We start from the raw sequence: 25,084 nt of genomic DNA on the forward strand, positions 1-25,084 counted from the left end.
TTAAATATTGAAGTTAAAAGCATCAATCTGGTACACTTTGAGAGCAACATGAAGAGATCTATGGATACATCTCTCAACACCCATATGAAACAGAACTGTAAGCATATATATTTTTTTGGATATTTTACAAATCACTCCCCTTTTAAACTCTATTCTTGTTATTTTTAACAACTTTTTTGTTACTGTCATATAGTATTTTATACCTGTTTTTCATTTAGTCTCATTAACTATAATGATCATATCAAGGTGTGCCTTAACCTCACTGAGCTGAGGTTATTTGACCCTCTCAGGAGAGAGCTCTCTTCCACCTGGTTGTAGAAAAGCTCTTTAAATTCGTTAGCAGATGCTAATAACAACAGATCGCCACTGTGCTTACAACTAAAGACACAGCCACGCAAACACTGCGGCATGTATACGGCTCCTTATGGGTACTGCAATATTTGAAGGGCTGGAGCGGCGTTCCGGTGCTCTCTGTCAGCACTCCTTTCAGACGAGACATATACCACGTGAAGACACGTTACGCTTGTGTTGTGTTCAAGGAACCTGTCCTTGGCCAGGAAAAACAGGTACTCGCTTGTTTAATTATTGCCGAAAAATCGCCGAAAAATCCCCTATTAATGTATTGATTATAGCTCCGGGTCCGTATAGGTCGGCGTCTGGGTCCGGATCTGGACCGCGGTCCGCCTGTTGCCGACCCCTGCTCTAGACCGACACTTTTTTGGAGCTGGAAGTGAACCGGATTCCGGAGCTAAGAGGCGGCGCCGCTGCGGTGTGAACAGGAAGAACCGGCACTTTTCAGGCTCCAGCTCCGAGCCGGAGCTGAAAACGCGTTGGTGTGAAAGGGGCATAAGTCTCAGGAGCCGGTATGTGGCCGGTTATCCATCAGGGTAATGGTGTTAAAAATCTAGGTTTTTCGCTGCAGCTCCAATTTAGGAACAAATTATTATCAGAGTATCTTCGTTTTAGCTTAATATAATTTAATATGTACATGCTTCTTTTAATACTTAGTTACCAACAACTGCATTCTGTGCTTCCTCTGATTTCTTTTGTTCGTACACAACAACCTTCAGAGCCTTCAGACTCTCTGTCTGTGTTTATGCAACACTGTAGGATCTCTATGGACTTGTATGGTATATCAACGGCCACGATACACTGAACATGCACGTCCCACAAGTACACACGTTAGAAAAACATTCCACTCTAAAGGAACACACACATAAGAGGTTATAGGATTAGATATAAGATTGTCAAAGTTGTACTAACATGCCAGATTGTTTCCTCCACTTGTCTGTGACATTAGATACAAAATGACTTTCCCGCTCTCTCTTTCTCCATTCATCTGTCTCGCTGGCCTCGGGCTAGGTTATGCTCATCATCTGATTCTGTGTTTCTCTCTCCTGGATAATTGGACACCTTTTTCTATAGCCTTTACTCCACAGCAGCGCCCTTACTATTTGTCTTACTCCCTCCCTCTACCTCTCATAAGTTTTACTGAACTAGCAGTCGGAAAAGTTTCATTTAGTTTTATCATCCTGCAGGCAGAACAGTGAGTGGTTAAACTTTTAAACAGCCATTTGTCAGTGTCCTAATCACGTTTCACGCAGTAACAGGTATGTGTTGCCACCTTTGGAAGAACTGATAATGTGCCGAGGTCATAGACTCACTGTACGGACTCTGGTCTCAAAAACAACTCGCATCTTATATCCTGTGAAGGTTGAATATAATCAGCCCGAGAACCGATGAAGACATTTAAATGACGACTAAAACTTCCAGAGAAAACCCAGAAAGTGCATGACTCTTTGACTTTGAACACAAACGTTGTCTTTCTCAGAGTTACTGAACTGTTTTCCTCTCTTGTGGCAGGCTTGAAGCCAAGAAGAAGAAGACCCAGGAATACTTGGAGCTGAGACTGTGTCTGGCCACAGTGCCCCAGACAGGTGTGTGTGTGTGTGTGTGTGTGTGTGTGTGTGTGTGTGTGTGTGTGTGTGTGTGTGTGTGTGTGTGTGTGTGTGTGTGTGTGTGTGTGTGTGTGTGTGTGTGTGTGTGTGTGGGTGTGTGTGGTGTGTGTGTGTGTGTGTGTGTGTGTGTGTGTGTGTGTGTGTGTGTGTGTGTGTGTGTGTGTGTGTGTGTGTGTGTGTGTGTGTGTGTGTGTGTGTGTGTGTGTGTGTGTGTGTGTGTGTGTGTGTGTGTGTGTGTGTGTGTGTGTGTGTGTGTGTGTGTGTGTGTGTGTGTGTGTGTGTGTGTGTGTGTGTGTGTCTGCACTGTTGTTTCAGGGGACCAAGATACAGGGTGATGATTTATGTTCCTAATTGGATTGAAGAGGACTTGTATGTCCTGAAGCTCTGTCGGAGGTTAGCAGGAATAAGAGAATGGCTATTATATTGGATTTTAATACAATCGTCTATTACATTACATTACATTGCATTTAGCTGACGCTTTTATCCAAAGCGACTTACAATAAGTACATTCGACCAGGAAGACACAACCTTGAGGAAAACAGAATCATATAAGAACATCAGGTTTCAAAGAGCCAATCGTTTCAAGTGCTGCTCAACTGGCTAAGCCAGTCCTTTATTAGTATATAAGTGCTCTGTTAGCAGTTCTTTGTTAGTCATTCTATCGCTCGAAGTGGAGTCGAAAGAGATGAGTTTTCAGTCTGCGCCGGAAGGTGTGTAAGCTTTCTGCGGTCCTGATTTCAATGGGGAGCTCATTCCACCATTTTGGAGCCAGGATAGCAAACCCACGTGTTTTTGCTGATGGGAACTTGGGTCCCCCTCGCAGCGAGGGTGCAGCGAGTCGTTTGGTTGATGCAGAGCGTAGTGCACGTGCTGGGGTGTACGGTTTAACCATGTCCTGGATGTAGGAAGGGCCAGATCCATTCGCAGTCTATGTTTTATCTAGTTTGCTAATTGCTGTATTGTATAAAGTAATCCCATTGCATTTAGCTTCTTGTCTAGCCCAGCCTGCTCATTCAAACCGGAAAAGCCATTTATTGCGACTAAAATTAATTTAAAGCTTTTGTCGAGTGGAGGGCCACTGCGAGGGTCTCTCTATTGTTGTCCAGTGAAGGTACTGATGCTCTGTTGGTCAGGTGGATGGTGGCTTTGCTGTTATGTACAGTAAGCCCTCGCTCCGTCTCCATCGGTACACTGACTGTCTGCTTGGCCCTGACAGCTGGGTTGTATAAATTGATTACTGTTAATTGTGTCCCTCCTCTGCATAATCAGCTTACTGGCTGACACCAGTCAGGTGTGCTCCTGAGGGGAGGGGGGGGGGGGGGGGGGGGGGTCGTCGTCAGTGTGTGTGTGGCCCGGAAAGTCCACTGTACTCAATTTCTAATATAAAACTTGGCAGATCTGCATTTAAGTCCACTATAATCTTCACTATGAAGCATCCTCAACTTGTTATTGAGGTGAATCAGGTTTCAGTGTGTAATCCAGCAGGACAGCCGATGAATCAGGAAGATCTGTACACACAGAGGGGGAAATGCTGCAAAACACACCGATGACTTACATTACTGTGTTCAACAGCTTGGGTCTGGCTTTTAGGAGGATTTCGGTTTATTTGATTAGTAAATGTTGGCTGCAAGTTTGTAAGAACCATACAAGTTGTTGTCAAGAAACACGTCTTTTATTTTTAGATGTTACTTTGGCATACAATCATGTCTGTGTTTAAGCGAATAAAGTACTTTCTTACACGCTAAATTCAGAGTAATACGTGATCAAAAGTGCAAATATACTGCATGGAGTAGATTGAAGTTAGAGTTCTTTGCTGGGAGATCTTTCTGATTTTAATGAGAAAAAGACAGTTTATATCAGTTCCTCCCTCATTCCTCTCAACATCATTTGCTACCAGTTTTAGCATTCCTTAACTTTTTATGTCCTTTCCTCAATAATTCAGGCTGAAGCTTCTGCTGGTGTAAGCCGCTGACAGAGAAGCTAAAAGCATACAGAGTGCAGGCCCGGGCAAATGTTAAAATTCAAGTAGTATATTAAGTTTTGGGAATTTTCCTGGTGCTTAGGAAACTAAAAAGTTCTATCTAAGCTTCTGAGTTTGACCCAATTAAAAAATAACTTATCCTATCCTAACTCTGCTTTGTGTTTTGTTCTATTTGGCACATCTAAGAATGCTTACACGCGAAATATAAGATAGTGAACATTGTAAACATTATGCCTCATAAACATCAGCATGTTATCGTAGTCATTCTGAGCCTGTTAGCATGCTGACGTTAGCATTTAGCTTAAAAAAACGTTGCTTCTGAGTCTAGCCTTACTCTAGATTTGTAGTAATACTGCCAATTAATTAATTTGATGAATTGTTATCCTAGTCTCAGTCCAACTGTTTGTTACAGTGTTTTAAACAATGCAATGCTGGCAAGTTTGCAGCTTTTAGCTTTGTTAGCATACGTAGCTTGCTGAAGTGTTTTTAAGTTTTGTGTTTAATGCAAATGTACTTTTTTACTACTACTGTACAAAGACCTAAACCTGCTCTGACACCTCGCCTCTTGCTCTCCAGGTGACTTCGATCTGCAGCGGGTGAAAGAATCCACTTATTTCTTCAGCTGAGAGGCTCATGAGGGCGATCCAGCGGAGGGAGATGAGTGAAATCGACAGAGTGCTGCAGGGAGGCTGACGGCCCCCGGGTCTCACCGGCTTTGTCTCCCTCAGACATCGGGACATTGATCCTCGTCCACAGCTAGACGGGAGCTGCTGGAGGCGTTAACACACAGTGAACCTGCCTGATTAACTGACTAGTGGACTGATGGAGTGATGGATGAGAAGGAGGCATACTCATCCAGCCGAAATGATGAGAGAATCAGCACCAGATGGGAATGTAAAGACCTCATTGAGTGAAATTACCTTTTTATTATGGATGCTAATACCATATTCAGGTAAATGTGTGTGTGTGTGTGTGTGTACATGAGCCATACTGACTGCATCTCTATGCAACTATTATGCTGCTCTATTTACTTTACTGTAATTGCCAGTGATGCAGTATGAGGCGTGTGTTTGTGTGTGTGATTAAGTGTGATTATGTGTGTATGTGTCCTGCTGTGAGGACCTCCGCAGAGCGTGGACTTGCCTCTGGTCTATCCCACCTCATCATCGATCCCATCACTTACTGGATGGCAGGATGCTCTCTGACACGATATTTAGGCGGTTTTATAAAGTTTGAAGAAGAGGCATCTGAAAAGGAAATGAAAGACAAACTGAACCGGGGGATACCAGACCCTCGGAGAAATCTGGAGGGATAAGTCAAAGGGTTCTTGGATAGCATTGTGTCACATGAAACTCTTGATTCTTCCCTATTAGGAGTGACTAAGCACCTGACAATTGCTCTAAAATAAACAACTTTCTTAAAATGTCTACTTATTAATTCAGCGGTTTCGAAGAAATGGCTGGTATTCTTACTGTGCTTAAATAGGATGAATGAGAGCCTGATTTTTTTTTTTTGTTATATGCATATTTCAGGTCTTTTGTGTATCGTGAGATGAAGGCCTCCTTTTAGATGCACCACAAAGGGTTTGCAGGCCTCACTAATTAACTCAGAACAATGTAATGAAATGGAAATATTCTTCAAGGGGACATAAATAGTGCACTGATCAGACTGTAGATTTTTGGGATGATTTGCATAGTGACATGCACAAAGAGATTTTTTTTTTTTTTGGAAATTAGTTGTTATCTGTTATTTTATCATCTTCGTAAAAATCAGTAGTCATCCAATGACTTGATTTTACACTGAAATACTCTTTTAAATATGATTCATGTGCTTTCTGTCAGGACAGCCATTAGTATTGCCATATTATACGTACATCCATCCATCCATCTTCTCCCGCTTATCCGTGGTCGGGTCGCGGGGGTAGCAGTTCCAGCAGAGAGCCCCAAACTTTCTTTTCCCTGGCGACATCAACCAGCTCTGACTGGGGGATCCCAAGGCGCTCCCAGGCCAGCGAAGAGATATAATCCCTCCACCTGGTCCTAGGTCTACCCCTTGGTCTCTTCCCAGCTGGACGTGCCTGGAACACCTCCCTAGGGAGGCGCCCAGGTGGCATCCTAACCTCAACTGGCTTCTTTCGACGCGAAGGAGGAGCGGCTCAACTCCGAGTCCCTCCCTGATGACCGAACTTCTCACCTTATCTCTAAGGGAGACACCAGCCACCCGGCGGAGGAAACCCATCTCGGCCGCTTGTATCCGCGATCTCGTTCTTTCGGTCATTATATACGTACAATCACATTTAATACATTACATTTTTTAATTGAAAGGTTTGTGTGTTTTTAACCTGATTAGATTTCAATTATACAAACAGGGTTCCTTTCATGTTCACAGACATTTCAAATGAAAGCGGACCTTTATTGGCACCAGAAAGTAAATAGTTCACCGTGGTAAAGTAAGTTTAAGGTTGATTGTTTGACCGACATTCTCTCCGGTCTTCTTTATGTCGCAGTCAGAGGACGGTTATTGATCTTTCTTTAACATGATTTTCGGGTTATGAAAATGTAGAAGTTTTTTTGTATTGACATCTAATTTGTTTTGAATAGCTTCCATGTCTTGTAAACTAATAACTTCAAATACATGCAGAATTGTATTACTACACTGGATAAGAAGAACACATCTCTTTTAATAGGATGTTAATGAATATATTATTTTAAATGATTGTTTTCTATTTAATATAATAATAACATAAATGAAAACTGTCTGTGACTGGTGTCTGTCATAACAATGTTCAATGTATTGGGTATGGGGGTCAATGGGTCACATGACATGGAAGGTATTGAAACATCTAAAAATAATTTTCTATTAAAAATGTTTATTTTTGAAAGTATTTCACATAAGACACATTTACCCTCACCGCGGTTAGTATCAGAAAGTGTAGGAAATGCTCGTCTTTCTTGATGAGAGTTGGATGAGAAGTCATGAAATAACCCGAAAACCCCAAATATGAAGCTGGGGCTTAGCATGTAATGTGCCGTTTCAAAATGAAGTTTACATCACAGATACAAACACTACATTTCCATTTTGATTGAGTTTTACTTTTCCAAACTCAGCTGCTGAAGCCAGTGTCCTTCACACTGAAGCATCCACTATCAAACTAAGCCGAGGTGTCCTTCCTGGAGGCATCGCAGCGTGTCTCCTCTGTGAGGTCAGGTGTCAAGGACAGAGCTGTACAGATCTCTCAGGATCTCACTTCACACACACTGAGCACAGTTCACAGCTTAGCCCTGACACCGGGCTGAGAGGAGAAATGTAGGCCAATATCACTTTTTAATGTCGTACTGTAAAATGACTTTTTTATGACTGATGATTATACAATATTGTTTATTTTTTAGGGTATACCAATTACGACATTTATTTTATGTTATAACACACTGACTTTTCTATGACAAATTATGCATTTTCCATAATCATACAAAATAATTCAATGTTTTTTTATCCATCCATCCATCCATCTTCTCCCGCTTATCCTTTCCACTGTTACGCTGATGATACCCAACTGTATCTCAGCACCACTCCATCCTCCCAGCTCCCCCCTCAGTCTCTCATCAACTGCCTGCATGACATCAAAACATGGATGTCTTCCAACTACCTTAACCCTTTGGAGTCCAGGGCTAATTTGTCCGTTTTCGCATACTTTTGATTTGTCTTACTAAACCCCATTAAGAAATGTTTGGCATGTCAATGTTTGGTATCTTTTTTTAAGGACAACCTCACCTATATAACCTGATAGTTATTTCTGTCATTTTGAGATACTATATGAACATTTTGGACCCAAAATCACAAAAAAAAACGTAAAAACAGATTTTGAAAATGATATTATTTTTCAATATAGGTAACACAAACATACACAACGAAACCATTTGAAAGCTGGAAATATATACATGGGATGTCACTATGATAATGTGAAAGTTTGATTGAGGTAGCATGAACCTATACAAATTGAACAAATAACAGGTGTATGCCATGACAGTCCCTCAACACCCAGAGCCTTCAGCATTTCTGGGCGGATCTCATCCACCCCCGGGGCTTTGCCACTGTGGAGTTGTTTGACGACCTCCCCCCGGGAGATTGGTGTTGATCTCCCGTCATACTCCAGCTCTGCCTCAAACATAGAGGGCGGAGTTGTCGGGTTCAGGAGTTCCTCAAAGTGTTCCTTCCAACGCCCTAACACTCCATCAGTTGAGGTCAACAACGTCCCATCCTTACTGTACACAGCTTGGATGGGTCCCCGCTTCCCCCTCCTGAGGTGTCTTCTCCGAACTTCTCCTACACCCGCTGCTGTGCCACGGCTGAGGCTGCTGCCCTTCGGGCCTGTCGGTACCTTGCAACTGCCTCGGGAGTCCCCCGGGATAACAAATCCCTGAAGGCCTCCTTCTTCAGTGGGACGGCTTCCCTGACCACCGGTGTCCACCAGGAGGTTCGAGGGTTACCGCCCCTTGAGGCACCTAAGACCTTGAGACCACAGCTCCCCGCTGCGGCTTCGGCAATAGAGGCTTTGAACACCGACCACTCTGGTTCAATGTCCCCAACCTCCACAGGAATGCCCGAAAAGCTCTGCCGGAGGTGTGAGTTGAAGGCCTCCTGAACTTGGGCCTCCTCCAGACGTTCCCAGTTCACCCGAACTACACGTTTGGGCTTACCAGATCTATCCAGAGGCTTCCCCCGCCACTCGACCCAACTCACCACCAGATGGTGATCAGTTGACAACTCCGCCCCTCTCTTTACCCGAGTGTCCAAAACATACGGCCTCAGCTCCGATGATACGATAACGAAATTGATCATGGACCTCCTGCCTAGGGCGCTCTGGTACCACGTACACTTATGAGCATCCTTATGTTCGAACATGGTGTTTGTTATGGCGAATCCATGACTAGCACAGAAGTCCAGTAACAAACCAGCACTCCGGTTCAGATCAGGGGGGCCGTTCCTCCCAATCACGCCCCTCCAAGTGTCTCCATCATTGCCCACATGTGCGTTGAAGTCTCCCAGCAAGATGAAAGAGTCCCCTTCAGGAGCCCCATACAGGACTCTTTCCAGGGTCTCCAAGAAGGCTGTATACTCTGAACTGCTGTTTGGTGCATAAGCACACACAACAGTTTTTTTTATGAGATACTATAATATGGCCTTCTTAGGATTTTTATACGGTGACTTTTTTATGACAAATTATTCCTTCCTTCTTTTTTTTCATAAAATACTATACTATGATATTTTTATGAATCGTCACAGTTACTTTTTTAGGACAAATTATCTCAAACTACAATGTTTTCTTTGTATGACCAATTATAAAATACCTTTTTTTTTTACATATTATACTTTCAATTTGTCATGACATCTTTGTTTAACATGACTATACTATTCGTCTTTAAATGGCATACTACATTAGACAGTTTCTGACTTTTTCGACATACTACACTATGACCATTTATGAATTTATACAACATGCCTTTGACACCATATATGACGACATGCTATGCTATGACATTCCTAAAGCTTGTTAAAGACATACTTTACTATGACTTGTTTGTGACTTATACTGTAGGCTTCAACACATCATGACCTCCATATCAAGGAGTGGTCATGGATGAATGGATTCTGAAGGTATAAGTGTCTCGATCAATAGCTGCGACTCGCGCCACAGGGACGGCTATAGAAGCTTTAAAACGCAGGCAATACTTCAGTTAAAAAGGAAGAACACATGGAGGGTAAGTGCGGAGGATCAGGTCAGGGAACATACATGTTGAGATGACGGGAGCAGAAACTACCATTTTCTTTGGCTGAGGAAGTAAACAGGATATCAGAGGTGCTCATACAGCAAAATGTTGATGGGCCTGTATCATTTATTCTGGGGTTATTCCAAGGATGTCTGCTGTCAGATGGGAGAGCTGTACCGAGCCGACCCGCAGTATCCCTAATGGAGCACGGCTGGTAGCAGGAAGTAGTCAAAAAGCCTCCATTACTGCTCCTCTCCAGAGAGATGTCCTGTTGATGATGTTTCTGTATCAGGGAAATATCTAGTGCAAAGGTGATGGAGTTCTGACATCTCCTGAGGGAAGAAAATATTATCATTTACTTTCTTTTAAAAATGTTTTTCCCTCTTTGAGCCTATACAGTTTTATGCTGATGGATGAACCTGTTTGTCTTTTTCAAGTGATTTGAATATGAATTGCCTTAAATACTAAATATATTTAATTGTTCATTGAGATCCTAGGCTTTAAAAAGTCTCTGGACATCATCTTACGGTATATAAACTCAGTGTGTTAAAACAATCAATGAAGCTCTGTCTGACCTCTACTCTGTGTCATACTATAATTATAATATGAGGTGTTTTGTTGTAAAATGTTCTATTTAATACTTAATAAGAGTACTACATTTGATTATATTATGTTATGCTCCTTTCTTTAAAGTCGTTACTGTAGGCTTAGCAAAAAAGAAGGTGATTTTTAACAAATGTGTGGCCATTTGAATACATTTGAAGTCCCCTAATTCCCTTTGAACCGTCTTCATCAGCGCCTCTGCTGATGAAGACTGGGGGATGCAGCTGAAAGCTCTGGAAAAACAAACAAGTGGACTGTGATTTAAGATTGTTTCATCATGCTACTTCTTTCAAGGTCAGGACAATTGGGGTACTGAGTATAGGGTAAGCAAGCACTGTCAAGTAGAAAATGTCCAAACTAATTAAAAAAAGTCACTGTACCCCTTTGTTTATAATGCAAAGCTCCAGTAAACATGACATCAGATCGGAGAGCCTCAAGTCCTTTTCTTTTATACCATACATCTCAATATTTTGGTGTTATTTCTTTGCATTTCATTTTGTGAATGTTGTTGTCTTGAGGCTTGAAATGTCAGTGCCTCTCTATCTGTGTTAGCCTTTTGATAAAAAAAAGAAGGACTGGGGGTGTTTCCTTGTCTTACACCTGAAGCATGCTGGGATACGCTGTAACCCACCATTACGAGAAATAGAAAGTGATGATTATTTGGCATGGCAGACATATTAGTATATTACATTTCGACAACATATGCAGCTATTTCCCAGAATGACACCTCACCTGCGTTAGTGAATCTCATCGAGGAGATATGAGTGTGGGGCTTTTAGCAAACTCTTTATTACCACCACAGGATCACGAGAGAGGGGACACAGTAGAAGTGTTGGTTGCTTTCTGCCAGAGCTGGAACCGCTCTCAGATAGCTGCAGCACTCTCTCTCAGAGCGCTTTGATTACCTGCCAGGCTCCTCGGCTATCCCTGCCATCTCCTGGCCCTCGGAGTCAGGGAGGGTCGGCAGTCCTGGGGGGGGTGGGGGCATGTAGGGAAAGAGCTCTCTGTGAGCGGGGGAGAGGAAGTGGGGTGAGCACTGGGGAGAGGGAGTGCTGCTGTTTGAGAGAGAGAGAGAGACAGGTGGTACAGTGTGTGTGTGTGTGTGTGTGTGTGTGTGTGTGTGTGTGTGTGTGTGTGTGTGTGTGTGTGGTGTGTGTGTGTGTGTGTGTGTGTGTGTGTGTGTGTGTGTGTGTGTGTGTGTGTGTGTGTGTGTGTGTGTGTGTGTGTGTGTGTGTGTGTGTGTCAGTTTGAGTTTCCTTTGTCTGACCTATATCCTGACTGACAGGCAGTGATGGGTTGATTAACAACCATCAAACACACGGTACACACACATCTGGTGCCTGACTCAGAGAGGCTTCAGTGAACTAGACCTGCGTGGATGAAACGTGTCAGAGTCCCTACTTAGGATCCAATTAATTTTATTTTTTATTTTGATGTTAAAGGGCTTCTTTAGGATATTTATTTGTATAAGATTAAGTGGAAGTTTGGACTTTTAAAGTAGCAAAAATAAACAGTAAATGATAAAGTACTACATCTACAGAAGATTCATCATGTGCACTAAGCTTTGATTGGAAAAATCACTCAAGTGTTTGAATCTTCAGTTTCCCCTTCGGAGACCATCTGTCCCAACTGTGCAGGGAAAACTGGCTGCCACACCAGCAGTATAGACAAAATGCCACTCTTGACTTATCAAGAAGACCTAAGTATGAAAGAATAATGGACTCAAGAAACGTTTGATGTCTGAGATGTTTTAGCATTTTATAAAAAGCGTTGTCGCCACTTTCTGTATACGACAGAGCAAAAATTCAAAAGCTTTCTCTTGATAGCTTTTCGAAGATTCACAAACATCAAACGTATAAGTTAGTCTTAAAGGGGCCCTACTATGCAAATGTTCAGGTTCATATTTGTAGTTTGTGCCTCTGCTGGGACATGTCTCCATGCTTTAATGTTCAAAAAGCTCTTTATTTTTCTCATACTGCCTGCGTTTCACCCTCTGTCTGAAACCAGAGCCCAGTCTGCTCTGATTGGTTAGCTGGCCAGCTCTGTTGTCAACCGCTTAGAGATGTCCCGCCCCTTAGCCTATCACATACAATGTTTTAAACTGTTAGCCAATAGAAGTGTTACATATTGATGTCAGTATGTTACAGTATGTAAACAAATTACAACGGGCACATAAGAGGCTTTGAAAATGTCAAATTTAATAATGACAGCATTCAAATACTCAAAACAAAAATCCCAAAATTCAGCATGAGAAACATCTTTTACTGAGTTTGAAGTGTCATTTTTCTTGATAAGCAGACAAATAATCAGATTATATTAAATAAGTCAGTATGTAAACAATTATAACAGAGATTCATATGCCATTGTAACTTTGACACACACTGTAATATAATGTCTAACAGAAAGCAGAGACATTCACCATCACATCACAGTAATGATCTGCTTCTAATAAGAACTTGCAAACTTATTATAACTTATTTGTGTTCACTAAACACACAGCAGAGGAATCATTCCATACTGGAACACAATGTATTGTATCTTCTTCACGTGTTGCAGTGAGATATAACTGACAGAAATGATTGTACTAGGAGGAGCTTACTTTAAATATATATTTTTACAGCCACCCACACAAGGACTAAAGTGTATGCTAGGCACTATATATGCACGTTGTTAATGTTATGGGATGTGACAACTAGAAAAAGCCACTAAAAGAAAATCAGGCCCCTGACACAGAAACACTTGTGTGCACTGTTAGTGTCTGATTTCACTGACAGCGACTGCCTGAGATACAGGGGAATATATGTATTTATTAATGGATTAGATATCAGTTAACATTAGACCACACACTACATGTGTCTGTAGTGTTTAGGTATGAATTGGAGTTGGCTTTGTATCCAGTCTGAGAAAAACAAAGAAAGAAATTAGAAAGAAAGAAAGAATTGAGGAAGAAAAATACATAAAGAACGAAAAAGAAAGAAAGAAAGTGAAAAAGTCAGAATGTAAGTTAATAACAAATGAATGCAGAGTGATCACTGTTTTAAATGTCACTGTTAAGTACAGGAACAAGTAGTATAAAGATTGTGTCATATACTCTAGTTGCCAATAAGAGAGAAATCATATGATTTTAGATGTAAGGATAATATAATCTCTCAATCCGAAGAACAGCCCTTGTATGCAAACGCCCTGACCTCCATATTTAACCGCCATTGATTAACCCAAAGACTCATTCGAATGGGAAGGCGTTTTATCTCTGGACACGCTGATTGGGACGGAAGAGGATAAGGACCACAAGTGACATTTATTTTAATTTTATTATAATTCTGAGACAAGAGTCAGAATTCTGAGATTTTCAGAAAAAATATATAATTATCTTTTTCTCAGAATTCTGGCTTATTCCTCAGAACAAAAAAAAGTGTTCACTCGGGTCAGATCTTTAAAAAAATGCACACGTGGCCCTAATCCTCTTCCGTACATTGGAGACACAAAAGAGAGATCTCTAAAGAAAGAGTCGGGGCGGATGGGAGAAAATGTTTGAAAGCACACAACGTGGCAAACACAAATGTTTCTGTTGATGTAGCTGACGCATGTGTGTGAACAGCTGCTTACATTAACGTATAAATAATAAATATGTTAATAAATGTGTTTGTAAAGTTGCAAAAAGAGGGAAAAGAGCATTTAAAGGGTTCTGGGCAACATGCTAATTAGATGTCAGAGGTTAAGAGTATAGAAGGCAAAATCATCGAGCAGTAGTAGCATTTGTCAACACATTTAACATTTGCAAATGAACTGTGGAGGGAGATTAGAAAAATAAATAAACAAATAAAACATACACAGAAGAAGAAACCATGCAGAACCCACAGCATCCAGGACATGGTTAAACCGTACACCCCAGCACGTGCACTACGCTCTGCATCAACCAAACGACTCGCTGCACCCTCGCTGCGAGGGGGACCCAAGTTCCCATCAGCAAAAACACGTGGGTTTGCTATCCTGGCTCCAAAATGGTGGAATGAGCTCCCCATTGAAATCAGGACCGCAGAAAGCTTACACACCTTCCGGCGCAGACTGAAAACTCATCTCTTTCGACTCCACTTCGAGCGATAGAATGACTAACAAAGAACTGCTAACAGAGCACTTATATACTAATAAAGGACTGGCTTAGCCAGTTGAGCAGCACTTGAAACGATTGGCTCTTTGAAACCTGATGTTCTTATATGATTCTGTTTTCCTCAAGGTTGTGTCTTCCTGGTCGAATGTACTTATTGTAAGTCGCTTTGGATAAAAGCGTCAGCTAAATGCAATGTAATGTAATGTAATGCATCTGGCACAGTATTATACAAACTGTGAGCGACTGTAGAAAAACAAGTGATACATCTTCTGTGATGCAAACGGTTTTGTTCTGCTTTAATTACATCTTCAAGTAATATGAGTCCAAACAGATGATCGTAAGCATTTTTGTCCAAGATTAAAACAACTTTTTCAGCAAGTCTACAGTAACAGTAAACTAGGCTAACTGAATAAATAGTCGGCTTTACATGATGACAAATAGAAATAACCAATCAGAGTACAGATTTAAATCTAAATATCTGCTAGAAAATCAGGCTTTAGACATAATCTTGTGAAGTTTGGGAAAATATTGAACCTCCATCAACATCTCAACAATAAAACAGAACTTAATCTGACCACATAATCTTTTATCAAACACTTATTGCTGTCAATATTACCAAACTTCATAATTGTATAATCTGATTAGTACTTTTAGTTTATTCAGTCAGAATGATTCAACAGTTTTAGACATTTGCATACATAAAAAGAAACTTTGGTTTCACTTTGTTCGTTCTTCAGCTTTTATTAAAAGTGTTGTGTTGTTTGAGAACATTGGAGTTACTTATGATGTAGGTTTAGCTACCGGCCCTTTGTTTTTTTGCAATTCATCCTTTCATCTTCCTCTACTGTGTGCTTTCTAATGAAGTGAAAATGTCCATAAAGTTGTTTTGTAACTAAATTCATTTCTTGTCCTGAGACGGTCTCTCCAGAACACAATGAGAAGTTCTGTAAAACATTACCATAACAAGCCTCGATATAAATAATTGTTCAAGGCATTCAAATGGGTTCCAAAGGGCATAATTTGAGCATAGAACAAAAACACAACAGATCTCAAAAACACTTTATAAAAATACTTACAAACCTTCAACCTTGTCCCATTTGGAACTCTCAAGGTGGATAACAACACAGGGACTGAAACTAAGCAAAACGAAAAATGCAAATCATTGACACTGAAATATGAAATCCAATGAAAGGAGAATAATAACGGTCCCGAACAGACCGGAGGGATTCCAATTTCCAGTGTCATTACCCAGTAATGGTCCAGGCATTAATGAGATGTGGTGAGTATACTGTCAGGTTCAGGACAAAATGTTCCCTTTTTAATGCTTTTGGACACAACTCAGCGGCGTCTGATGGACTCTTCTTGAGGCGTCAATGACAGAGGCACGCTGCAATATACATCCTGCAAATGATCCGCACTGTCCTTGGCTGTCGATCGAAGCTGTAGCGTTTACAGTAAGGCCGAGCTCTGCACAAGTTTCAGTATCTGTATGGAATTCACTTTGGCCTAGAAACAATTTGCCCAAACTGCTGCTGCAAGAAATATGAGATTCAGGGTTAAAAAAAAATTGTCATTATGTGAGTTTGAATGGATTTACATTTTGAGTCGTACAAAATTCTGTGTAATTAACTGGCAGTGAATAATAATTTCTAAAATACATTTGAATACTTAATCTGTTACTACTCACGTGACTACAGTCTTTCAACTAATACTTTAAATAATCTGCTGTCAAGAAAAAGTGTTTGAGTCAGGGATATTTTTATTGGATTTACGAATCTTATAGCTGCACCAATGTATTTTAGGCCACTAAAATGGAAAAACAATGGCAAAACAAGCTGACATTTTATAACTTTCAGCATACACAAGCAACATTTTAATACCACTGGTGTCTTCTTTCTGGCCACCTATGTTTTTTTATCTAGATTATTCTGGTTTAGTCGATACCAACTCCTTAGGGAAACATCTGATTCTCTTGCTTGTTCAAATTGCAGGTCAACAAACGTGTTTTAGTTTGCTCAAAACGTTTGCCTTGTGCTACTGAAAACAGGTTTGATGCGTGATAAGACTGCATGGCAGGACATCTATGGGCTCTAAACCCAAAGACTTTTGCTTAAGAAAAAGGATCAACGGAGATACAGATCCCTCTCTTTTGGTTCATCACTACAAGGAACTCCCTTAACATTAACCTTAGTCATTTTATTCATTGTTGATATAAAAAATATTGATTGACGCAACTTTAAATTAAACAAACAAGCTGACATTTCCTGTAGAGATCGATGGCTTGGCTGGAAATAGACATTTTGTTCCACAGCTGTACTTTTAGGATGAAGGTTATTAAATGTCTGTCCGAGGGTCTCACATAATTATTTGTGGGGACTATCAGAGGCAGGGGAGACTTACAAAAGATGCCAACTAGATAACAAAAAATCAGGGTTTGATTTGTAAATAATGGTATTCATATCTGGGAATAATATGGCTCGAAATACTTATAATAAGGTCATATTGGAATATTGTCCAATTTGTGCTTACAAATATGGTCTATAGTCTTAAGAAATATAAGAAAAACACCCTTTTAATGTTCAAACTTTTTAGGTTTCTTTCCAAAAACTACAATAATTGTACCTTTGTGAGATGATCGTCTTTTACAGCCAGCCCACATAATATAGTAGATACAGTAGCATCCAACTTCTGATATCTGAAGCAGGTCCCTGATTTTCTTTTAGTCCCATCCACAAGTTTGCATTACATGACGTGGATAAAAGGATAATAAAGAGGATACAGTATGTTGTTGACTATGTTGTAAAATACAGTAAATAAAGACGTTGGAGATGGGAAGATGCTACGTTACTACTACTGTGCAACTATAAAGTCTGTGAGTAGAAACAACTCAATGCTGCAGATTCAAAAGTCCTCATACAGACTTTATGTTAGAACAGTCTCCAAATGGATTCTCCCTGCTTCCACTCACTTATCATTCATACATTCGGATAGTCAAACTTGAGCAGATTGTGGGAGAGAGAGCAGAACCCCCCCCCCGCGCGCGTGCTCCTGCAGTCCAGCCCCTCATTAGAGTCACTCCACTAGAAGAGTTTAATTAGGATCACAAGTTTGAGGAAAGCCTGGATCTGATGCGGTCTGTCTCAGGAAGGTTCCCGATAGGGTCCTTCTTGGGTAGCCCCGAGTCCCCCAGACCTGTTACCGCACCCCCTACTGCCAGCCCTGCACCGGCCCCAAAACCCTGCGTAGACCCAGGCAGGGATACTGCAGGGAAAGCCCCCACAGACATCTGGTGGGGCAGCACCACCCTATGTGGTATAGCGCTACGTACCCCTGTGTGACCCGATGTTATCTGAGGGGGGCCAATAGAAGTGGAGGAGACTCTTGTGGACTGGGGGGGGCTTGGGGCACCTTGTTGCGCCCCCTCTTGAGGCAGTGAGGGCTGAGAGGCTGACAGTGCCCTGGCGTCTTGGTTTAAAATGCCCATTTGCAGGGAATGAGTACTCTCGTGTGAGCTGGGCCGGTGTGCGGGGCTGATCATGTGCTGCTGGGTCAGAGAGAGCTGGGAGCCTGAGGGGGGGCCGGCCATGCTGGAGCCGAACTGGAAAGATCGTCTTCCGAGTGCCAGCGGGCTCTGGACCGAGGGGCTGGCCAGGGCGGAGGCGAAGGCACCAGCAGGGAGGAACTGAGACTGCAGGGGAGAGGCTGACACTGGGCTGGGCACACTCTCCAGCACCTGGAATCTCCTCACCATCCTGGGCGACTGCAGGGTCCCCCCTCCCATCGAGTTACCTTGCACAGGGGCACAAAAGTTCATGGCTACGGCCTGCTGCAGAGTGGCGATCGCTGAATTCTGAGGACGCGAGGAGGAGCTCGGAGAATCAAAGATACTGCCGTGGAGAGGAGGCGTCATGGACATGGCCCGCGGCCGTGGAACATCAACCTGCTGAACCATCTCCCGGTCATATTTAACTATCTCCTGGATCATCTCGTTCTCGCGGTTGTTGAAGACCCCTGAGTTCAGGTCATGCTGAACTTTGTGCATCAGGATTGAATTCTTCTTGCCTGCAATGACAAGGACACAGCATGGAGGTTTATTTTATTGTTTGCTAAGAGAAAAACAGCTTTAGTTGTACAAGGTCACATAGCATTATTCTACCTTCTTAGTCTCAGCGTCTATTTGACGCAGAAAAAACATCATCACCATTTACCTTTACCCTTAATTCTATTCCCGGTGACGGTGGATAAAGGAGCCTAAATATAGAACTTTCCACCGTTTCCTCTGAACACAAAACCCATCACTGACAAACACAAACAACAAAGATAGAGAGAGAAATAAAGAGCATCCTCTTTACACTGACTCACTATATCCCCATCACAGGGCTAATGTCTGTGCCTGCTTGGGTTTCTGCAGACTCACTTTGATGAGAGTGAGAGAGCATTTCTGTTGCCAACACATCTGTTCATTTGTGCCTCTATGGATATACTTCCTGTAGGGGATTACAGGTTTTCTTGTATTGTGCTCATGTTGTTAGAAATGACTGGTGCTGGCTCTAATTGTGGTGAAGATAAAAACATGCCTGATCAGATGCTTTAGACACATTTTACTTGCATAATGATCTCGACACTTCTGCATAAACATTCATACACTTATGCAGGCGCTCTTCTTCTAAAGCAAATCAAGTTTTATTTATACAGCACATTTAAAAGCGATTTTTGGTCGAGTCAAAGTGCTGTACATGTAATAAAAACACATTACTACAATCACAATAAAAGACTATAATTTACAACAAAAATATATAAAAAAAAATAAGTGCTGTTATGCGTTGAGTTTTAGGTTTTAGATATTATGCGAATTTGGCAAGAAGTCAGCATACGACTAACTAAATTGTATTGGGCTTTCTATTGCACCAATGGGGTAGAACCTCTGAGTTTTACCAGGCAACTATCAGAGGAGCGCTAAAAGTTGTAATACCTCAAGCAGACGGCCAATGGCGATTATGACGCTAAAGGCCAATCGCAGGGCTTAACAAGCACTGCAGGGGGAAGACGCTTGGGATCAAAGACCAGATATCAGCTGCTTGTTGGCCTTTTGAGCTGAACCTAGATGATCCACCATCTGCTGTAACTTGGAGTTGAAGAGGGGCTGTTCCAAGATTCTCTGATGCAGCAGGTGGTTTAGGGAGCTGGCTTTGAAGCAAGGCTGTTAGTCATTACAACAGCCTGAGTGATACACATTTAACAAAGAGGTCAAAAAGGTCGGTGATGAACTTGTTTCTCTCTAGCACAGTCATCCGCAGGGCCAGAAGGAGGAAGATGGGAGTAGGCAGATCCAGACTGCCATGACTATCTTGCATGAGTTCCATCTGTGGCGGAAAAAACTCACACGGTTGTCCATCGAGGTTTTGTGATGAGGTCCACTATAACGACAGGAAGGAGGCAGAAGAATCCTCTTTTGCTGTGCTGCAGCCTGGAACATCCCCGGTCTAACTTTGAGAGAGTTTTTCATCAAGGATTAATTCTAGATATTCCTCGTAGATAATTGGGGCTTGTTCTTGGTTCACATAGTTGAGATGCAGCAACATTTTACCAAACCATGAAGGACAAACAGAGGCCAAAGACAACATATAAGAACAATAAGACAGGACATGCCGTTAGGTAGACACACATGTGGCGCCAATGCAGAGTTTCATTAAGCTATCAGCCTTTCAGAATTCAGAGCCAATGAGCAGGTGTTAGGCTTTAGCTCATGTAAGCTCACATATCAGTTGCATTGCCTATTCATTATCAAGTAACACCTCCATCCTGCTTTAAATCACAGCAATACTGCTTATTCTGCTGATCTTGTGTGACACTGTTTACAATGCGATGCATTAAAGGTGGGGTAGGTAAGTTTCAGAAACCAGCTCGAGTGCACTAAAATTTGAAAGTTCACAGCCGAAAAGAATCCGCCCCTTCCTTCAGACTTCCTTACAGAGCACCTCCTCCAACACACATGAACGTGCACATGACGTCAGCAGACTGGTGAAAGTGGCCGCCTGTTGCTGGCGAGTACTGCTGCAATACACGCCCAATGATGGCACGCCCAATGACAGCACGCCCAATGAGGGCACGAGATACATTTGTGCGTGCACGAGATGGAAGGCTGACAGACAGGGCGGCAGTTGTACTTGTACTACGGCTTCCACAGATGACATTTTTTTATGGATTTGTTGTCAAAGCACTTAAGATATTCATTGCTATCGGGATGTTAAGAGCATTCCATGGAATATAACAAAAAGTGTATCTCGAGCCGGTTTCTGAAACTTACCTACCCCACCATTAAGTGTATGAAGACAATGCACAAGAAATTAGCCGCTCTATATATGTAGGAATGGATCCCAGGTCAGAGTTTTTGTTAAAATGTATAAATGGCTGCTGTTGGAGCAAGCCTGGTTCCATCAGAATAGTGAATAATGATGCTCCTTCAGGTTGAACTGATCCTAAATAAGCCATCCTGGTCACAGATGCTCAATGAAAAATCTTAAAGGTCCCATGTCATGGCCATTTCCACTGATCATAATTCCATTGTTGAGGTCTACTAGAATAGATTTATACTGTGCAATTTTCCAAACTCACATTGGTTTCGCATACAGCATCTCTGTAGAGTATGTGTATTCAGCAGTATTCACTCTCTCCACTAAACGGCTCGTTGCAGCTCTTGCCCCCCCCCCTCCCTATGAGCCCAGTGTGCTCCCATTGGTCGGGACCAGTCGGGACGTTGTGAATCGCACTGAGCTCCGTGGAGGTGTGATTTCCTTGTTTAGCGATACACAGCGAAACACAGCTAAACTCACCCTGAGCACACACAAAGTCACAGCCGAAGTAAAAACAATAAGTGTGGCTTGATATTGAGTAAGAAAAAGGTTGATAAACACTGTGAGAATGGGTCTGCAGAGAGAATTTCGCCGCGATCCCAACTGTCTGTTATCAGCCCGCAGCCAGGGAGGAGAAATCAGCTGAGCTGCCTGCACTGAGTGTGTGAGGAAGTCCGTGGATTGGTCAATTTGGACCAATCAGCGAGGGCTTAACGTAACGGCTCCACGGACGTAACGTAACGGCTCCACGGATTGGTCCATTTCGTTCCGGGGACGACATGACATCATGATGTACCCGGAAGAATCAAATGGAAGTGACGTATCTCCAACGAGGCGTTTTGGGGAGGTATTTTCTGTGTTAGAGTTTACTCGCTACATGGTGTACTTTGAGGGTTTTGACTCTGCACACCATTTACATGCATAAAAACCTTCATAACACACAAGGGGACAGGCAATAACCGGAAAAGCATGACATGTCACCTTTAACTGTGACTTATTCCACACTTAAGACCTTATGGAGATGCATCAACAATCTTTTCTTACTATGAAAGGAACAAAGCATCTGAAATGTATTAGAAAGTCTGTATTTAAATGTCATATTTGTATCTTCTGACAGCCCACTGTGTGTTTGATACAGAGGCTTTATAACTTACACTATTGACAAAGCCAAACGAAAGTACACATTATCAGTGATTAATATTCATCAAGTGCACAAGGAGCCCAGTGGGAATACTTGGTCGGTGGTTATGTCCTGGAGCACACGCGTCAGTCTCCCCCCTAAAATATGTGAGCTGGCTGACTGGAGGCTGCTCATGTGTGGAATCTTGCTGCTATGGCAACAGCTGGCAGGTGGCTGACCAGGGCTTTTGTAAATATGTGAAGTGTGGTCATGTGACAGGGGGGGGGGGGTTTGACATCGACAGCATGAAAAAATAACAAGTTTGCGTCGACTTGTTAACAAACGGCTTCAGGGAACAGATAAAGAAAAATAATTGGGGGCTGATAATTGTCGCCACCATGCGTCTTTGCATCCGCCATATCGGTGCGCTAGTAAACCAATGCTACTATTGTATTAAATGTAGATTTTTTTACTGAATGGACCGTAACTTTGTAGATTATTAAAAGGTCCCTATTATGCTAATTTGTAAATTCATATTTGTATTTTGTGCCTCTACTGTAATGTCGACGTGCTTTATTGTTCAACATTTTTTATATTTTTATCATACTGCCTGTGCTTCAGCACCTCTTTTCACTCTCTGTCTGAAACCAGAGCCTTTGCAGACCATTCACATAAACAAAACCTATAAAACACACTACAGGAAATGGAAAATCCCAACAAATCTAAATAGGGCCCCTTTAACAGATTTTTAAATATACTTGGTTTGTTTCAAATGTGACAGTACATTCTGTGACAAAACATTACTCTTCTGAACAGCCACGACATTCTCTGGGACATGCAGACTTCGATAATATCTGAAACAAACCAAATTTCATTAACAAAAGCAGATTTAACTGAGCCGATATTGTAGAGAAGTTTGCATCTCTCAATGTGAATCTTGACCGCGGATTCAAAGAAAAATCAGTCTTTGTGCACGTTTAAGTGCGTATGTGATTCAGTGTTCAGACAGAGTGCTGAGTGATCACTTATAACAAATCAGTCCATTCATCTATAAATATTACAGAGGTTCAAACCATAATCTTGCTCAGTGGTTTCTGCCATGATAGTCATAAGTGTCTCTCACGGTATGTTAAATAACAGTTGTTAAAATGGCAGATATCCACAGGAAGTCTTCCATTTTCATGACCGATTTATGCCCACGAAACCGCATAATAATTTCACAGCCATGAATACATTTTCACCATCGACTGCTCTCTGAGGATCATTCACACAGTGGATCACAGCTGTCAGGTAGTGCAGTGTTCAAGTTAATGAATTAATACATTTCCATTATGCCTCATTTCATCTTATGAATGACTCATATGCCTATATAGGCACCTTACCTGTGGCTTTTATCAGTGAGGCGTAATGCTCATTATCCGTGACTAAATCTCCCAAGAAACATTTCATACATTTGGTCTGAATGGAAAAATGAAATTGATTTTTTTGGTGATTGAGATCTGAGAAAAATAATGTCAAAATGTGCATCTTCTGCCCAGATGGACCCGAACAAATTAACAAAACCATATGTCATTTTGGGGACAGTAGTACATTTAGAAGAAACAATGAGTTAAAACAAAATCAGATAAAGTTAACTTTATTTGTGCCGTTACAAATCAAGTTGGTCTTCTTACCTATCCTGTCCAATCTGTCAATGGCAACCGTCTCAAAGGCCCTCCTCATCATGGGATACTCCTCCAGCACCTCGTTGAAGTTGTCCACAGAGAGCGAGTACAGGCGGCAATAGGTGTCCGCTCGCACGCTGGCCGTCCGTCTGCCACGGGTCAGCAGACAGATCTCTGGAGAAGTGAAAGTGAGAGCAGACAGGAGATGATCAGATCAAAAAAAGTGACAGTTGTCAGAGTGTCAGTGCCAGAGAAAAGAACATAGATGATATAAATCAGGATATATGTTGAGCCGTCTGAAACTGACATCCCAGAACTCTAGGCTTTGAGCTAATGTGTGATCAGAAGTGGTACAGGTGCTCAGAGGTTGTCAGAGATGGCACAAGTACACACATCCTTTACTCAAGTAGAAGTACAGATACTCGCATTTAAAAATACTCTGGTAAAAGTAGAAGTACTGAATGAACTTCTTTACTCAAGTAAAAGTAAAGAAGTATGGGCTTTGAAATGTACTTAAGTAAAAAGTACCCATAACTACCAGCTGTTTTAAAGAGTACCTGACCTCCATTTATATCAATAGAACAATAATGTCATTGTTAGCTAATGAATGTTTCCATGCTGAACAACGGCAACGTTCTCATTGGTCCCTCTCCTTAAAGCCCCTGTCACACTGTCCCGAAATTGACACCCGATGGACACACGATAAAGGAAATGTTCAAATTCGGCTGTGATCGTAGCAACATCGGGCCATTCGTGAGGGCATCTTAAGCCATCGTATGACCGCCGGTGGAGTTTCTCAGGCTCCAGCAGCAACTTCGTAAGGCACTCGTGAGGGCATCTTGTCAAGTCGTGTCATCTTCGTGTTATCATCGGTGCATTCTCCCTCACTCTGATCGGGGCGAATGCCCGATGGCACCGATGATAACAAGATGCCCTAACAATGGCCTTACGAAGGGCAAAATTGACACACGAATTCAACACGAAAATGAACCTTCGCAAGGTCCTTCGGCTGTTTTTTGGCATGCCAAAGATTTTGCCACCGCTCACGAAGTTGCTGCCTGAGAAACTCCACCGGCGGTCATACGAAGGCTTAAGATGCCCTCACGAATGGCCCGATGTTGCTACGATCAGAGCCGAATTTGAACATTTCCTTTATGGTGTGTCCATCTGGTTGTTTTATTGCACAACAAAATCATGTAAACATATTATGTAAATAACCCAATTTGTGTTCTGTGAAACTGAAAAGGATATAATATATTATTTTGAAGGCGAGTTGACAGGAAGTTGTTGTTGCTATGGAAACAACAACATGACGGAGAAAACGTAATATCTTCTACATATAAAGACGGAGAAAGTAAAGAACAAAGTCTGAAAATATCAGTACAGTATCATAGTACTTCAACATAATTGTTTGTGTTACTTTCGTTGCAGTTGTATGTCTTAAATGTAATGTAAATGTTGCCTTCATGTGTGGTTCGGGGTCATCTTCGTGCGAAATTCACAATTCAATATTCGTGTGTCCATCGGGT

At 41.9% G+C, this 25,084-nt stretch overlaps 2 protein-coding genes across 2 annotated transcripts in view; one reads left to right on the forward strand and one right to left on the reverse strand.

Moving 5' to 3' along the window:
* polrmt (polymerase (RNA) mitochondrial (DNA directed)) overlaps window positions 1–5,356 on the forward strand; it is a 40,899-nt gene extending 35,543 nt beyond the window's left edge. The window contains exons 16-17 of the mRNA XM_034081260.2: window positions 1,864–1,937; window positions 4,516–5,356. Coding sequence (XP_033937151.2) covers window positions 1,864–1,937; window positions 4,516–4,565 — 124 coding nt within the window. The 3' untranslated portion in view covers window positions 4,566–5,356. The remainder of the gene's footprint in view (window positions 1–1,863; window positions 1,938–4,515) is intronic.
* A 9,202-nt stretch (window positions 5,357–14,558) lies between these two features.
* hcn2b (hyperpolarization activated cyclic nucleotide-gated potassium channel 2b) overlaps window positions 14,559–25,084 on the reverse strand; it is a 65,880-nt gene continuing 55,354 nt past the window's right edge. Inside the window, exons 7-8 of the mRNA XM_034080373.2 lie at window positions 23,565–23,729; window positions 14,559–18,480 (exon numbers count right to left, since the gene is read on the reverse strand). Of these exons, the coding sequence (XP_033936264.1) occupies window positions 17,519–18,480; window positions 23,565–23,729 (1,127 nt within the window). The 3' untranslated portion in view covers window positions 14,559–17,518. The remainder of the gene's footprint in view (window positions 18,481–23,564; window positions 23,730–25,084) is intronic.

The sequence above is a fragment of the Pseudochaenichthys georgianus genome, chromosome 4 (genome assembly GCF_902827115.2).
Source record: "Pseudochaenichthys georgianus chromosome 4, fPseGeo1.2, whole genome shotgun sequence".
NCBI classification, from domain to species: domain Eukaryota; kingdom Metazoa; phylum Chordata; class Actinopteri; order Perciformes; family Channichthyidae; genus Pseudochaenichthys; species Pseudochaenichthys georgianus.